This window comes from Melopsittacus undulatus, chromosome 2 (assembly GCF_012275295.1).
Source record: "Melopsittacus undulatus isolate bMelUnd1 chromosome 2, bMelUnd1.mat.Z, whole genome shotgun sequence".
Lineage (NCBI taxonomy): Eukaryota > Metazoa > Chordata > Aves > Psittaciformes > Psittaculidae > Melopsittacus > Melopsittacus undulatus.
Genome location: NC_047528.1, coordinates 65,186,596 through 65,204,733, shown reverse-complemented (window position 1 = coordinate 65,204,733; position 18,138 = coordinate 65,186,596). Strand labels below are relative to the sequence as shown.

General features: G+C 43.1%; 1 protein-coding gene across 1 annotated transcript in view; it reads right to left on the bottom strand.

The window, feature by feature from the left end:
* Nucleotides 1-18,138, bottom strand: part of AFF3 (ALF transcription elongation factor 3) — a 321,016-nt gene that overhangs the window by 67,025 nt on the left and 235,853 nt on the right. Inside the window, exon 9 of the mRNA XM_034074643.1 lies at nt 10,574-10,614. Within this exon, the coding sequence (XP_033930534.1) occupies nt 10,574-10,614 (41 nt within the window). The remainder of the gene's footprint in view (nt 1-10,573; nt 10,615-18,138) is intronic.

Below are 18,138 nucleotides of genomic sequence, written 5' to 3'. Positions count from 1 at the left end.
TTGTTCATTTAGAGCAGTTATGCTTGATTGTGCCAGTCAATAGTAAGTAACGGCTACTTGTGAATTATTTGGCTGCTAGATTTCCACAGAGAAGGGCCTATTTTCTTCTGTATGAAGAAGCCCCCCAATAACAAGAAAAGTTTTGTGCCTGAGACAAGAATGAAAAAGACCTGTAAAACCTTTACAGTGATCTAATAAAAAGACACACTGGTATCCAAAGTAAATTTCATTAGGCATAAACTGCCTACCTTTAAAAGAAATGATTTTCTTTATTTTGCCCAAATGCCAAAAGATTGCAGATTATATTAAAGATAGCGTGTGTCACATTTAAATCACACCCCATGGAAAAATACCTAATTTGATTTAAGTAATTTCTATTTATTTCTGCCTTTTAAAGTTATGTCATTCTCAGGTTATAAAAATGTAATGACTGAACTTAGACTCTTTACACCTAGTTTCAATCCAGACCTAATTTTTCATCTAAGTTAAAAACACATGAGAGCACACAGTCATAATATGATCTGCCCCCCTCTCTGACAGCAAAAAGGCCAGCTTACTATAAATAGAGTCCTTGAGAGAGGGAAGGTCTCCCATTCTGGGGAGGATTTTGGAATTTTACGTCATTCCAGTTTAGAACAAAGCTCTCAAATTCTGAATTTTCTCAGTAAACCAGAACCCCAAAAGAAAGCAATAATAATGAACAATAAAGCAGAAAGCATTTGTTCTGATAAGTTGTAGAGAAAATGTCACCAGACAGACCTCCTGAAAATGCTGACAGAGCGAAAAATCTCACAGCTTTGGAAAATGAACCATTTGAGATTTTGGAGACTTGGTTTGCATCAAAAAAGCTCCAATAGTTCAGGAGCCTGAGCACCTTCCTTTGCAGTCCTACTCATCGGGTTGTCAGCTAGGGGATCAAGGGAGCTGGTAGATAGGCTGAGTTGAAGTGGAACCGTAACTGAATCCTGGTGTCTGAACTATCTGATGAGTCCTTCCCTTTAAAATAATTCACTTGTGCAATGTTTGGAAGCACAGATAGGTGATTTTTAAAAGCTGCAAATATTTCCAAAGTGTTGAGGTCAAACCCACAGTGCTTGAAAACTGGGAAAATGTCACCAAAATCAGTGAAGAATCGTTGCTAGTGTGCACTATCAGAGCCATTGATGACCCACAAAGAGAACTACTGTGGGACTCAGACTGTTAAAAACAATTATGCAATTTAAGGTTTTATTTCATGCAGAAAAACATCTCTCAATGAAGCTAAACCAGAACCTTGTCGTTTTTCTATTTGCTTTTCAGATTTACCGTGAAAAAATGCTCCCTGCTGCCACAAACTGCTTGGGTAAACCAGAAGGTTTGCATGCAAAGCCAGTTTGTCAGCATTGGCTGAAAAGTGTATAAACATAACTCCTTCTCCCGATGTCTGCATGAAAGACTTTTCACATGCATGGAAGAAGTATTCCTCTCTAACCAGCTCAAGACCTACAGCTAGGTATAACATTCCTTGCTAACCAAAAACTCCCAATAATTTTAATTTGGCTTCTGGGTATATTAGGAATGCAGGTTCAAGTCCCTACTTTGGAAGCTCTGCAGGGCATAGAAATTCTCCAAATGTGTATCTAGATTTCAGTGCACTGCACAGAAAGAAAGGAGGTTTTGTTTGGGTGATTTTTTGCTTGTTTTACAGGAGGAAGTTAAAAAACAGCTCCTTGAATGGGATGAGAATTTTGCAACCCCTAGGATCCCAAGGATTCTGAGAGTAAGACTGATGGTGGTCTGTAATAGGACTCTGGAAGAGTATCCCCTTCACAGACTTTACAGTACAGCTGGTGGTCCTCAGGAGACTTAGATACAAAATCATGAGTAGCCATGAGATGACCTGCATGTATCAGCCAGCATGCACTGGTTCTTTCTTATAAGGAAGATGACAGCATTGCCAAAGGAGTCTGGGAGGAGACAAAAATAGCTTTGTGAATCTGATCCTTGTCTCAGAAAGTTCTGGATGAGAGTCCTTCCCAAGGTTTCCTTAGCCAGCGACTTCTCTAGAGGTACTACCAAACATGTCTAAAACCTTTCAGTTGTGATATTTTTCGAGGTAAAGCATCTGTATGAGATTTGGTGGGTCACACCAGGCTGTAGGACCCTACTGGACTGCTGCTGTACCTTCACACTAGTGGATGTGAAATAGATAAGTGGGAAACTGCTCTTCCACCCTAAGAGCTCTGTCAGATTTCACAAATGTTCCAGTTTTTACTCTGGGAGGAAACCCAGGCTGTTCAAAGATCACACATTTTCTTTCACTGAGATGCAAGTAACCCAGAACAGTGTGAGTCCTTCCTCCATGGCAGAATAAATCCAGCTCTTCTCCAAGAGGAGCGGAAAGGATAAAAACTTAAAACCTACATAAAAATTTAGACAGCTGTGAAAAAGAGGAGACATCTGGATGGGACTGCATGGGTGAGCAACATATCTAAGATCATGACAATGTGATCTCCTCACAGGAGCATCTCAGGCTCGATTCAGCCATGCACTAATCTCCATGGGGAAATCGCAGGGCACCTCTTTCTTTGTACACACTCACCTTTTTTTCGTACCTGCAAAGAAGCTGGCCACGGTTCTGCTTCTATGTAGTGTCCTCTTCACCCCTCAAAGGGCCAGACAAGAAACAGACTGTGTGTTGTCCCCATTGAGGGCTCACCAAGATGAGCAGCCCACCCTGGGTGCAAGCACAGCTCTTTCATGAGACTGGCCTCCTGCAGAATATGCCTGCTCTCCCCTGAGCAAACCAGGACTGCCCTTACCTTTATTGTTATCAGGGTCAGAACAAAACAAAGTGCAAGGAGAAAATACTGCTGAAACTCAAATTAAGAAATATAGAAGGCAGAAGGCAGACAGCCTTACCAGTGACAAAAGCAAACCCAGAAGCTCAGCTGTGTTTTCTAAACCACCTTTGCAAGAAGGCAGGCAAAAACAACTGGGGTGAGCATGTCATCCACAGAGCTGATGCCAGAAAACCCTGTTGTGCCTGGCTGATTACTGAGAGATTAAAGCTTGGAGGGGGGAATCTCCTTCCATCTGCTGCATGGACTACTGCCTCACTGAAAGGGAACTGAAAATTCTCCTTTCTGTTGCTGCTCCGGCTCTGGAGACTCCCTGAGCTACAGCTACGACACGATTCACAAACACATAAGGGTCAAAAGTCCCAACCTAACACCATGTAACTGGAGCAGGCTGAAGTATTGCTGCTTGCTATGAATTTTCAGCTTTCCTTAAAATAAGGTGATAATGAAAGTGTGGTGGTTTGTGGGATCCCTGGTTTCCTGCTATTGGTGCTGGGTAAACCTGAGCTCTCTTTCATCAGCCTGCCAGGAAATAGATACAAACGTATTTATAGCATTTAGTTTTTGAAGCATAGCACTAAAACTAGCACAATACATCATTCATAGTATAGGTGTCCCTATTCTCTTATCCCACTGATGAAATAAGAAAAGCATGATGTTACCAACTAACTGTCCTCCTACTTCTTCCAATAAAGCAGGTTTTAGCTACTAGAGTTGCTATCAAGGTTAAAATTCCCTGTCTTACAACAAACATGTTCATTGCCTAGAGGCACTGTCATTGCCCAAAGGGAGCAGAATGTTCAAGTCTCACTGAAATATCACAAGTAATATAAATAATAAGGAAAACAGAACTCATTGACAAATTCACTGCCCATAGCTATGTACTCATGATATATGGGAGTGGTGTTCAGAGATCAATTCAACAATACTTTAAGTCAGTGCTCCTCTGACCCATGCTGATGAAGATGGACAGACATGTTAAACAAGATTATGCCTCCAAGGATCATAAAAACTTAGAAGTTTCCCACCTGCAAACTGATTTTTCAAAGACAATTACCTGCACAATTTAACTGGATGGCCATTTATGCCTTCCAGGTTTCATATCATTTATGTTTGTTTCCTCTTGGATTTTCACTGTTTCTTCCAAACTCACTCTTTCCCCACCTCCCCTCAGATGCACACATTAAAAAACTCTCTCACACTTCTTGTCCTACGTGATTTATTCTTGAGGAATTAAATTACATTTTTATAAGCCTGTGTTACCGCAAATGATAGCTGAAGATTTGCTGAAAAAATTAATTCCTGATCTGGTGCCGTGAAGCGTCCTCACTAGCACTGTACTGACTCTGTCTTTCAAAACCAGATGGAAGCAGTCCAACGGTATGATTAACTTCTTAGTCCCTGCAATTTCCTATTGCTTTACTTGCCCTAGATTTCAGGATTGACCTCCTGCTTCACTGCAAAATGCACAGTTGCTCAGTTTGATGAATCACATGAATACTTTTTTGATCACAGTTATCTACTATTTACTACATACCCAGTGAGGTTAATCATATGCTGAGGCACTTCATATGCTGCACACATATACACTCTTCTTCCGAATAGCACTTTGCATATTCTTCATGCTGCCAGCCAGCAATGGGACCTGTTTTCTCCTTACAAATGTATGAAAGACCACAGACCTGCACCTTGTCTCTTTTCCCCTCCACATTAATTCCGCAATTATCCACACACTGATTCTTAAAAGACCTAGCAAGCCAAAGAAGATACATGAGAAAATACTAATCAGACCTCTCTTTTAGCAGATTGATATTTTTCAAAATGCAAATGTTTCTGGGAACTAGAATCGATCACCTCCCCACAGATATCTTTGGGGATCAATTGAGAATGCGTGGGGTTGCCCATAGTGAGGTGAGAAACGTTTGGCTGTTACTTCCTTGAAGAAAAAATACATGATAAGTTTTCTTTTACTTTCACTAAACACCAAAGGAATTTCAGTATTTAGTATCACTAGCTAGGGCTCAAAATTGTTACAATTCCAAAGGACGGCTCTGCTCCACCTCCTCACTCTGCATTGAACACATCCAAATTGTGTCTCCAGTGCTATGGCAGAACAGTTCTAAACAAACACTAGCAACAGCCAAGGAACAGGAAAACATCCAACAGCAAACAAATGAGAGCTACAGATCTTGCTCACAAATTAAATAAAGTGGAGTCCCAGTTTTACAGAGATATATATTCCTTTTCACTCCAAGCCTTCTACACAGCTCTTCGTTTTGCTAATTCACAACAGTCTCCAATAACGGAAATAGTATCCTATATACAATACATATCATTACTCTTCCTCCTTCAAGTTCTGTAACTAGGAGGGCTGAGAAACCCTAGACCATTTCCAGCAGCAGTACCATGTGGGAGGGCTGCAACTGTGGGACACCAGCATTGCCCAGCTGCCAAGCTTTCATGTAAGGTGCAATTGATAAATCCATATCCCCTGTTGGAGGTATTCTCTTTTTCCTCTCAGAGATAATCCAGGAAGTTTAAGCAATGTGCTAACGCTGTGAGAGCTGTGTGCTTGTTTCTGTGGAAGGGAACACCATGCATGTATACTCTTCCCCAGCCAACCTTTTGACTCCCGTGGATACCATGATCTCAGTTCCGTCATTCTCTGCTGGGACCCAGATCAGCTGTGCCAAGCCAAGGCTTCCCCTCGGCTGTCACTGATTACACAGACCTGTCACATGAAGCCTTTCCAGCCAGCCAGCCAGCTGAGTCACTCTGCTGATAAGCTGACCACGTAGCTTCTCATGTGCAGGACTCTCACGGTGTAAAAGGCGATGTTATCGAAAAGATCAGTCCAACACAAACATAAGTGTGTGAGTGACAGAAAGCATTTTTGCTAGCTGCCACTGTACTATTTACTTACTTTAGGGTATCACAAGTTTAATGGCTTCACTTAATCTCAGCTCAAGCAGATACTTGAGAACCAGAAATCTTTGGCTCTGTCCACTGAAAGTTTTAAGGCTGCTTGGACAGCTGCCTTCCCTGCTTTAAGCGATCTATTAAAAGTCTAAATTGCCTCTTATTGTTGTCTTAATACTTTACAGTCAGTCCCTCCTCAGGCCTCCTAACTCAAACGGTGTATCTCAATGTGACTTTGTCTGAAGAAGAAGAGCCATCCTACAGATCCCATTGGACTAAATATTGAACCTGTGCCTTATGACAATATCAGGGAAAGGCACTGGATTGTCCCAGGCCAACCTTTTCTGTTTGATTTTCCTTGCAGCTCAGTGCTAAGTGTGGGCATGCATCCATGAGGAGTGGTGCAGCAGCACCTCTGCTTGCAAACATCTCTATCCCCACAGACGTGGGGTTCCACTGCTTCTCATGAACTGCCACTCAGCTCCACAGTCTTATCACCACTTCAGTGGACAAGGGGAAAATTCCTTTGACCTTTAGGATCTTGAGTGCAACTGTCCAGTTCCATGAGGGTAAAATAGCTCATGCCTGGCACAAACTGTATTTTGATGCCCTAACAGTTATCAGACATGCACAGACAAGGCCTGGTTACATGGAAATGAAAAGTACTACCCCTTCTTCCGAACAGGAGGGTGGACTGAAGCTGAGACAGGCTGTGTAGCTCACCAACTGTCACAAAGAGAGCTTGTCTACACTGCTGTTGTGGTTTAAGTCCAGACAGTAACTCAGAACCATGCAGGTGCTCTTTCACTGACCACCCCCAGAGGGATGCGGAGGAGAATCAGAAGAATGTAACTCCCACAGGTTGAGATAAGAACAGTCCAGTAACTAAGGTATAACACAAACCACTGCTGCTACCACCAATAATAATAATAATAATAATAATAATAATAATAATAATAATAATGGAAATAAGGGAAGAGAATACAACTGCTCACCACCCGCTGACTGATACCCAGCCCAACCGAGCAGTGATCTAGCCCTTCTGGGTAACTGCCCCCAGTTCTACATCCTGGGCATGACGTGCTGTGGTATGGAATACCTCTGGTTAGTTTGGGTCTGGTGTCCTCTCTCTGCTTCCTCCTGGCTTCTTGTGCCCTCCTCACCAGCAGAGCATGAGAAACTGAAAAGTCCTTGATTGGGGCAAGCAGTACTTAGCAACAACTAAAGCCATCAGGAGTGTTATCAGCACTGTTCTGAGACTAAAGTCAAAAACATAGCACTGCACCAGCTACTAAGAAAGAGAAAAATTACTGTTACAGCTGAACCCAGGACAACTGCCAAATGGATGTTACTGTTGAGACACCTTCTCTACCGACAGCACAAGGTGGTAAATCAAACAGCTTTATCATAGCCTGCACTTAAAGTTCAGGTCTGGATGACACGTATATATTCTCCAGGTGGTGAGGGTAAGCTAGCGAGTTGAAATCTTTACAGGATTCATCAGCTGGGATGGGCAGGCTTGCCAGCACAGCTGTACAGCTGTGGGGCTGAGTGGGTTCAGCTCTGCCCCTGCCCTACACACCTTCACTGAGGTTCATATGGGCAGAGTTTAGCAGGGTCTGCCTGCATCTTCCAGTAGAAGTACACAGAAAGGAGACTAGATCACAATAGTGAATTAAGCTTGTTTCTTAAGTACCACCCAAGCACTGCAGTGAATGAGCTCTCTTTCCCCCATTACAACGAGAGAGGAAATTCAGTGGTGGTACAACGCTTTCCTCTAAACGGTCAAAACTCCTCAGCAGACCCACTTAGCCTACACTACAGCACAGAGAAATAAAAGCAGCTAGGGAACTAAAAGTGCCCTAGGACCACTGTAAATCTTTATTTCATGGAAAATCTTATCTTGCACATGAATATGAGCTGCAAGTAAATTTAATGTGTGGATTAAGTACTGTGCGGTCTCCCTCATGGTGGGCTTTTCAGCCTAAAAAGAACAAAAGAATAATAATGAGTGTTGTGTTTGGGTATGATTACAAACAGCTGTAATTTACAGCTGGACATTCTCCATTGCAAATGTATCCAGCAAGCAAATGCTTCTGGGTTAGTGGAACAGACTGCAAAAAATTAGCTTTTTTAGCCTTAAGGTCAGAGTTCTGGGACCATGGGAGTCAATAATAAAATCTATTTAGCTCAGTGGGATTAAGCAGGTTTAAGACCTGACTTAACCACACCGCTTACTGTTAAATAACAACAGAACACACTGAATATTTTAGTTATAGACATTTTTCTTCATTTGAAAGCTATTCAGGCAGCAGCTGTGAGAGTCAATTGAAGGTATGCTAGCACTATATCATTAAGGTATATGAGTTAAGTTCTTGCTCTTCTTTGTCCCAGAAACTGAGCAATCTGTACAGTTAGACCACTTTGCTGAAGAGCACAATAAAATTAAAACCAAGCTGGGCTGTACAAACACCGAGGGTTTTTCAGGAGAAAATGAAAACCTAATGGGGCCAGTGCATCTTTCCTGACAAAATAGTCTGTGCATGTGCAGAGCAACCCCTCTTCTGGAAGCAAAAAAGCTGTTTCAGTCAAGCTTCTGGGTCACTAATCTTTGTGTTTGCACATAAATCTGCTGGGGGTTACTGTGTCATCCTGAAAACAAGACTGAGTGTAATACACTAAAGAAGTCAATGGCTACAGGTTTAAAACCTCTTTTATTTTTCTCTCCCTCTTTCAGTTTAGCTAACTTACCTTTTCAACAGAATCTGAAAGCAAAAATTGTGACAAGAACTGCTGGAAAGTATTGAAAAAAAAAGAAGACAAAATTACTGAGAGCTTTATTTAAGCTGCCACCTCCCTTGATGCTGGGAAGTGCTGGTGTGTGACTGGGAGCTCTTAGTTCCTACCGGGACACAAGTAACGAGCAGCAATATCACAGGCATCCTCACTTTAGCCAAGACTAGACAGAAGCTGCCATCACAGTGTGGGTTTTTGGACCCCTGCCCTCCCATTCGCTCACTGCAGCAAGGTTACAGGAGGCAGCCCTGCAGGGTGCACCCGCAGCCATCCCAGCACCCCTCCAGAGGGTGCCCTGGCAGCCAAAGGGAGGTTTGCAGAGCAGGTGAGAAAGCTGCAGTCCCCATGCCTGCTTTCAGGGGCAGGGAGGGGAGCACATGGTCATAAATAATGAATCTGAAGTTTGATGGGCAGCATTTAAGCCCTTGTGTCCTGAGGATGAGGGCATCCTGCACCCAGCTCCCCCACCAGCCCTGATGACTTAGGGAGCATCTATCCATCACTGCCCCTTTTCTTTTCCAGGGGAGACAGTGCACTGCAGGGTTTGGGGCTCATTAACTACCTCCAGGGGCACTTCTGAAGGAATGTTCCTCATTCAGTCCCGGGGAAGGATGCTGAGAAAAAACACCCCACATTTCCTTTGGTCACGGTATTGTCCCCATCAAGTGCACAAGCTGCTTTGCCTTGGGGGGCAGGCTCATACACCTCCAGGGAGAGGGGCATAATGATGACTCTGACACCTCTTTCATTTTGCATTCGTCCCAGCATATACTTGTGTGCCCTACAACCGTGCCAGCGATTTCACCCACATCCCATACATTTCACTCGGGAATTTTATTCCTTCAGGGGGGAGAAAATTCTAAACAAAACAGTGTTTGTAAACTTAGGGGGGGAGAAAAGTCAATAATTTTGGCGGTCTTAGCTTCCAAGCAGAGAGAAATGTTATTCATCCATGCACAACATATAATTCAGCCTAAGTGACAGGCTCTGCTCTGGAGAAATCCTGGCCTGAGCTGGCTTCCAGAGTCAATTACTGCTTATTCCCAGGGAGGCGGGGGGCGGGGGGCCAGACGGAGCAGAGGGGGCTGCCAACAAGGCATGGGGAAATTTACTCTGTGTCAGCCTGCATGACACAGTACCTCATTTGTGGATAAATGTAAATCTGCTAGTCCTTTTTCACAGGCACTAAAATGTACAGTCGCTCTTCCCCCTTCCCCCACCCCCCTCCACCCCTTGCCCAAAACTGGAAAAGAAATCAGGGCTGTCTTAGAAAGCTACCTTATATTTCAATCAATCCTCTTTCATAAAAGTCATTTAAGGTAAATACCTGTGCAGACCTACGGGCCCAACCATAACATTTACTATGGCCCAAATCCTGAATTCCTCACTTGGGCAAGCTTCCCAATGAAATTAATGGATATTTTGCTTGAAAAAGAGCTGAGTAAAACCTGAACACTGTCTAAGGATTTGGTCCCCTCCTTATCTGCCTGGAGCACTGCTACAGTTCTAGAAAAAGTGAAAAAAATGAATTAAATTCCTCCAAAACACCAATCCCTCAAAACTTAGGGGTAAAAAAGGGATTGTTTTTGTGCATAAAACGCACAGAGGATCTCATCAAAGAAAGAGTAATTTCCAGGGAAAGGATTTGGAAAAAGTCAAAAGAGAACATCTCAGAATAAATGAAGTACTTATTGCTGAAAAATGAGCTCAGATATATCTCAGCAAACTCTAAAGCTCAGAATTTACTGCATCATTCATGCCCTCTCCAGTAAGTTTCTTATCTCTCGTTTGGTATCACAACAAGGGATTCTGCATACTCTGTATGAAATACAACAAGACTGTGATTTTTGCAGTAATAAACTCTACACATGCATGACAAATCCAAGCATGCAAAATGTTTAACATCCCAGTTCACAGATACTTTGGGGACAAAATCCGATTATGAGTTATATGCCACAATAAATAGGGCTCAACGTTTCATAAAGCAATTTATAGTTCATAAAAATGACAAAATGTACCTGTCAGATAGAACGCGGAGAGCAGATCTCTGTGCTGCCTGCTGGAAGAAAGGGCAGAGATGTTTATTTTATATTCTGACTTGAAAATTACGAGCACAATCAACACTTTAAAAAATGCGTTACACACATTTTTGTCACGTGTCCAAAATGTTAAAAGTACGAGCAAAGTAGCAGAGAGTCTATAGTCAAATGGACATTCCAGCCGACTAAATGTAAGAACACTTTGTTAAGTACACCATAAACTAGAAGATTGTCAAAGCACCGCACGGTATTTGAGGTCTGAACTACTCTATTTAGAGGATTTTTTCTGCGGGTCCCTGAAAACTCAGCAGGGTTTGGTTCCCTGCCTTCCCGTCTCCCCGCTTCCGCACTCCCACTCCCTCTCCTTTACCATTAGTCTCCTCCCATTCTTCCACAGAAACAAACATCACATATTTTGGTTCCTTTTGCGATGAAGCCCGTAGCTATAATTACAAATTTTGCAAAGCTTTCCAGAGCTGCTTCAGACTTTTCACCAGCGCTGCCATGTTACTCTGCTGGCAACTTTTGACTACACAGTACAGCATTGACCTGTTGCTGGTTTGCTCCTCAGGTTATGCCTAGCACAACTCTTTGGATGGGGTGGGGAAGCATGGTGCTTGTTCTTGTGTTAACCAGCGGGTCTGGGAATAGAAATTGTAGCCTCTCAAGTTTAATAGGGCTCCCAAGCCTATCCCTGAGCTAGTTTGCCACTTTATGATTATTATTCTTTCCCCTCCTTCAATCACTTCAAGCGGTGTGATTCATGGCTTCAGCACAGTAACCAGCTGCTAAGCAAAGATGAAATCCATAATGGCTTGAAAATCTGTTCTAAAGCTTCCATTCCATTTGAAGCTGCCCAGAGCATCCCCTTCCCAGCTGTATCTGTTCAGGCTGTGTCTCACCTGGCACAGAAGTGGCACAAAGATAAGCAATACAGAGAGTCAAGGAAGGGCAGGGAATTAAACATCAGTTTCGCCTTTGCAGTTTCCAGTAAATAATGTTTTGAAACCATTCTCCCTGGCTTCTCAGGCTGCTGGGGGCTGTATCCCTATTCCCGATCAAGCCGCATGGCTTGCAGGCATCCTGCTCAGCACCAGAGAGCATGGAGGTAACCCTTCTGGCTAGTCAAAATGCTGCTGACAGGCTGCAAAGAAAAGCTTGCTAAGAACTGACTTGCGGTTGTAGTTATGGAGCATTTTGCAGAAAGGTGTGAAAAGATGCCCTGAGTGGATCTCTGTAGGTCTGACAGGAGTGAAGGAATGCTTTGGGAAGAGTTTCTGCTTCAAGCGGGAACTTTCTGGAATGACTTGTGTCTCCTGAGTTCCCTGGGAAGAAGTAATTTGCCATGTATCAGACACCAGATTGTTAGAAGACAAGGTGGCATTGCTTGCAGGAAGGGTTTACCTTATTGGTGACTTCTACAGCAGGCAGAGAACCTGTTGGAAGGGCTGGGAAAGTCCCAGCAGCTCAGTAAGAGTATGCCCACGGTACAGACGTGCTGGTTTTAGTGTCAGAAAAATAGTATTTGGAGTCTGGTATTTTTTATTTTCTTCAGTAAGTCATCCTGTTTGCATGGTCCTCGGATAAAATGCCATCCATGTCACCCAGGCCACTGGTACAGGGCAGGATTTATTGGGAGCAGTCATTCTTCAGTCCAATGTGCTGGCACCATTTTTACTCTCTCCTCTGCAAGGAGGAGAGTTCATTATGACAATTTCATCCCACAGAGACCCAAACCTTAGGTTTAAGAATGTCTTATGGCTTAAATGTCTTCTTTAATGCCCTGGGCCACTGCAAATTCATATCCTCCCTGCCTAATGATCCTCACTAGCGGGAAGCTGTTTCCATTTTGAGTTTCAAGCTGCCTGGCTTCAATGGTGACGCTTTTGCTACGTTAAGCCTTTGCCTGCAAAACTCTGGAGCCTCCTCTCATAGTGAGAGCCCTTTTACATGGCCAAGTTGTTTAGGCACCATTCAGGTCACCTCGCCTTTTCTCCCACCAGGATCTAGAGCCAGTCTTTCACTCACAATCTGCCACTACGTGGCAGTGCTGTTAAAGCCACTTCTAATGTTTCCCACTCTTGGCTCAGGCCACCACAAGTGTTCATGTGGTTGTTCAATGCAACAGGTTGGAAAACTGATCCACATGAAAAATAACACGTTTCCTTCTTTTTTATTTCCTTCCTTCCTTCCTTCCTTCCTTCCTTCCTTCCTTCCTTCCTTCCTTCCTTCCTTCCTTCCTTCCTTCCTTCCTTCCTTCCTTCCTTCCTTCCTTCCTTCCTTCCTTCCTTCCTTCCTTCCTTCCTTCCTTCCTTCCTTCCTTCCTTCCTTCCTTCCTTCCTTCCTTCCTTCCTTCCTTCCTTCCTTCCTTCCTTCCTTCCTTCCTTCCTTCCTTCCCCTCTCCACAGCACGCACACACACACACACACACACCCCCCTTTCTTCTCTCTCTTTCTCTCTCTTTTCCTCTCTTTCTCTCTCTATTTCTCTCTTTCCCCCCAGGTAATTTGTAACCTGGACCCCTCTTCTGAGCTGCTTCCCCAGGGAGAGGTTATCACACCACCGGATGTGGTGTGAGAATGGGAATGGGACCATGTGGGCAGTGTGCAGTGAAGACCTTTGCTGCTGAGGTAAGGGTGTATCCACCTGCAAGGTCACTTTCACCTGACATCACTCTTACTTCATTCTGGGGAGCTGTAGAGCACTCCTGGAGCAAGGTACATGGTGGCTGCCATAGACAGAAGGCTGGAGGAAACAGACTGTTCTGTAGCCACAGGCCATATGGACCTTACAGAAGACCTCAAGAAAGCAAGTATGGACTTTGATGACACCAAAAGCCCTCAACTTGGGGGCATGAGGTATGTATCACTCTTGTTTTTCCCCCAAATCCCTCATTTTAAGAAAGATAAAAGATACAGGAGGGAAAAGGAGAGGACTCTTATCTTGACTTGTTTAAGGTGCTAACCGCGTGGTGTTGTACTGCAGTCTCAATCAGTTTCCATCCTGGTACACCCAGTTGCAGACAACTTTGGAAAGGTGAAACCTTCTGGGCAAGAAAGTGGGTTCAAATGACAGGCAGGGCAGCAGAGAGAAATGGACAAGTGCATTTCAGTGAGATCATACTTTTTCAATTAGCCTCTCATTTTAAGTTCTTTAATAAACGTCCTTTGCACGGGGCACCTCAGTCTTGGCTTGATAGTTGCACATTTTGTAAATGAGGCTATTGATTTCTTTGTTACACAGCTTGAAAATACAGCCATGTCTGACTGCATATTTGTGTGACCCCCTGAGTTAGTAATGGCCCCATTTCCAAATGATGGGGGAATAAGATCCAGTTGCAAGTTTATTCTTCCTCCCTGGAGAAACAGATCTATTGCCTGCAATGAAAGACAGTTAGCAACTATCCGGCAATTTTAATTCTAGCCTATATTGCTCCCCTCTCTGGGAGAAAGTGAGCTGCTGTAATTAAAGGTAGTTAGCAGGTCCCTAGCAAGTATAAATACTTGCAGCCACTAATTACAGTCTTCTTGCTTGTTCCCCTGCTAGAGGACGGGGCTGCTCAACTTCGGGGGAAATATCTGCCCTTGCTTCTCACTAACAGTTTTTTGTGCCCCCGTTCAAACTCATTCATGAATCCCCATGGAGGGTCATGACCTATTGTTTGAGAAACTCTCGGCTATAGAAACAGCTTTCTGTGATTTATTATGTTTCTAATATGCTGGTGTTATCTATGTCACAACATAAGCAAAAGGGTGGTACTTAGTATGAATACTGCCTGCATGACTATTTTTTTAATAGCTTGGTTTTGATTGTGCTATTTAATTTGCATTTTATTTTACATCGTTAACAACTTTACTGAGGCCAGCTCATCATCCACCAAGGAAGATGAGGATATGGTTCTACAGCCTTTATTATTTCTGGAAGTAAGTGACTACACTGGTTATAGAAATATGGGATAAGAAATAATTTTAAAGTTTGATATTGCTGACAGAATTTAAAGATCTCTAAGACTTACCACTAAAAAGGGCTTTATGAGAAGCTTAATAGTCTCTTGATAAGTTATCGAGTGTGCTCACCAGCAATGAGTATAATCCTGAATTTTCAGTTCATGGAATCAGTGGAGTTACTGATGGAGGAAAGTTCTCCTCAAGATGAACACAGATATTGGAGGCCAACTCACCACATAATAACTTTAATGCTGAGTAGGGAGCAGGAAAGGGAAAAAAGCAATCACTTAGTTGACTCAAGTACTTGGGCTAGAGAAACCAGCCACAGTAAATGAGATGAATTACTCTGTTTCACTACATCAAGAGTTGCAAATTACAGGATAGCGTCTGGTTAGACTTCTTTGACCCCCACCTGAGTTGGTTACAGAAACATTTAGGGCAGAATTTCATTGATCTGCCTATAGTTCATTAATCATTCATGAAAGATTCTAGCTGTACCCCAAGACTACTGGCACAAAGCAAGTTTTCAGCCAGCAGTAATCATGGTCAGGTTCTCAATCTCAAGAGATTGCATCTCCTTTCTCCATTCTTTATTGCAATGAGCCAGAGCCTGGGAACATAATCAGCAGATATTTAGGTTTCAGTGTGTGTTAAATGAGCTACCAAAATTACTTGAAGTGTCACAAGTTGCAATCTGTTGTGGAAGGGAAATCAAAGAGGAAATTAAATACTTTCATTGTAATTGGGACTGAGCAGCGAGCTAGCTCATTGTAATTGGGACTGAGCAGTGAGCAGAACGGGTTGAATGCAGCTATTGAGCTGGAGATACAGGAGCACTAAGAGTGTCCCCAGAAATCCCTCTTTTTTTTTTTTTAATCTGTTTGGAAAATAATTGCTTCATAAACTGCTGGGCTTGCAGGCATTTTTGGATTGCAATTGAGATGCAATTGAGAACTACTGAAGAATGTTCTGCTGGGCTTGGAAGAGTGGCTCGGAGGCAGTGCAGGCTGACTATGGATGCATTTTTCTATACCTCAACCATGACATGCTTTGGCAAATAAAAGCCAATAAATTGACCCTTGGCAGATTCAGACATTTTGCTTTCCATTTTTCCTGTCCTGTGGATTAAGCATGAGAGAGCTCTATTACAGCAATTGTATGGAGTTACACAAGTTACACCAGAGACTTCCCTGAGGTGGCACAGGTGTGCACAAGGTGAGAATTTGAACCATTTCTTTGGTGACAGTTTAACATGTACTACCTGTGCGTGAGTAAACTGCATTGCTTCCAGAGCAGCTTGTTTGTTTTCCTCAGGTGGTAGGTGCTGCCTTGGAACTATGCAGTAAGCCATTTATGCCCTAAGTCAGCATCTCCCATATTAGCAACCACCCATGCTGCTGGATGCCACCTTGTACCAGACTGCGGTTAGTGAGCTGTAGATGCACTTTTTCCAAGCCAGGGTTAAGGAAAGGTGTCATTACTATATACTGCCGTTTGGGAACCAGACCAGAGCAAATACTTTTATATGTCTTCTTTAACGTTTCGCTCTTCATACATCTTCCGTGTTGATTCTGTTTTAATTTCCTACGGTCTTGTTTGTCTTTAGCTTAAATGCAATTTATTCCTAAACTAGTGCAGCCAGGAAGAAAATTTTGTGAAGGGCACAACCTGACTTCATGCCATAACTTGGGCCACGGGACTCTCCAGAGCTTTTCTCCTGCTTCAGATCTGGGAGCTGTTGTGGACCTAGAGCACAACTTGTGGATAATCCACTTATGGTGAACCCAGCTCCGTCCAACCACAAGCACAATTTTTCACTTTACGTGTTAAGATGTGAGTTTAGTCCAGCTCTGTTTATAGGCACCTTCTTCTGCTGGAAATTATACCTTTGCCTGTGAGAAAGAGCTGCTTTCCAGCCTCTCAGCTCATCTCCCTGTGCAGGTGTTTATAGACTGTGATCCAGCCAGTCACCAGCACAGCTTCTGACAGTCTCAGTTCATTGGGTGGATATCTTTCACCCTAAGGCGTGTTTTCCAAATGTGTTAGGCATCCTTCACCTTCATCTTGAAAACCTCTTCAGTTTTCAGTGTTCTCCTTGAAGAGTGTAGAGCTGCAGTGTTGCAATGGTGCTCTCACGAGGGCTCAAAACAGAAGTAATGAAACCCTCTCGCATCTACAGACTTGCCCTGTTTAAATGCCCGTGAGTGTCTTGTGGCCACAAGAAGTTGCCTGAGGAGCTCAGGTCAGAGAATTTATCATAAACGATTCCTAAAGTGCCTTCTCTCACTGCATTATTCTGTACTTCTCACTGCTCCTAGGGGCTTTGTTTGAGGATTGCCTTCCAGAGTGGCTGTCTGAGGGATTTAGAATCACTTGTAAAGTGCAGCTCGAGTGTTTCTCTGTAAATTTGCAATATAAATGTATGAATGTGATTTTCACTGTCCAATTGGTATTTATTTAAAATTTACAGGCTGTAAGACTTGAAAGGGTCTTCCTTCCCTCCCCTCTTGGAGTTGGTTATCGTCAGAGCCGCATCTTTTAAGAAACTGTAAAACTCTTTCTGGATTTCATGATTTCTCCAGGCCTTTCAACACCTCAGTATTCATTTTTCACCCTGGAGTTTTATTATCATACTTCTGGCATACATTGTTCTTTCTCCTCTGTTTTGCCTATTAATCCTTATTAATCTTCAGGGGCAGCACAGTCTAGTGACTTGAACATGGCACCTGCGAGTGAAAGACTCAAGTGCTAATCCTGGCTTTGTAACTGACTTGCCATGTGGCTTCAAACAAGCCACATCTCAGTCTCAATCTCCCTGTCAGTTCTACAGAGATAATAATTCTTGCTTAGCTTTACCTAAATACCTCTCAGGGGCATTGTATTAAGTAGTTAATACTTGTTAAGTGATTTGGATCTCCAAATTACTGTATAATCAGCATGGGTATTAACCATACAGAGAATTTTATAGATCTGTAAATGTTGAGTCTTCTGTCCTGCATCTGTTCAGATTTCTCCTGCAGTCTGGCCCCAGCAACCACATAGAGTTTCAACACAGGTGAGTTAGCTTTCATCTTTTTCAGTGGAGATGAGCAGAAGCAAAATCCATGGTATTTAACATTAATAAAATGGTTATTTTCCAATGACACCGGAGAAAGGTCTCAGTCATTGCAAGCGAAGCTGTGATCACCTCCTCTGTCTCCACGGAAGTGGCCTCCTTATTCAAGAAAAGGTAACTGGGTTACAGTGCTGCTTACAAAAATATTCAGTGTTGTGCCACAGGCTTTACAAGACTTATTGAGAAGACAAAAAGATCAGAACTTAGAGTAAAATTATCCCCAAACCCTGTATATGTGAAAATAGGGTAAATACAAGTCTAAATTCGCCAAATAGTGGTAACTCTGCCTAGGGAGGTGCTATGTTGACTATGATGCTTTTGCTACTACCCAAGTATCTGCTTTGACTGTGCTAAGAAATACAAAAGAAGATGGGGGATAACATCCTAGGCTGATTGAAATCAATGGCTAAACTCCTGTTGACTTCAGAGGAGGGAGATTTTATCCTAGGTGAATGAGAAATTGTAGTAATGGTTTCACAGAC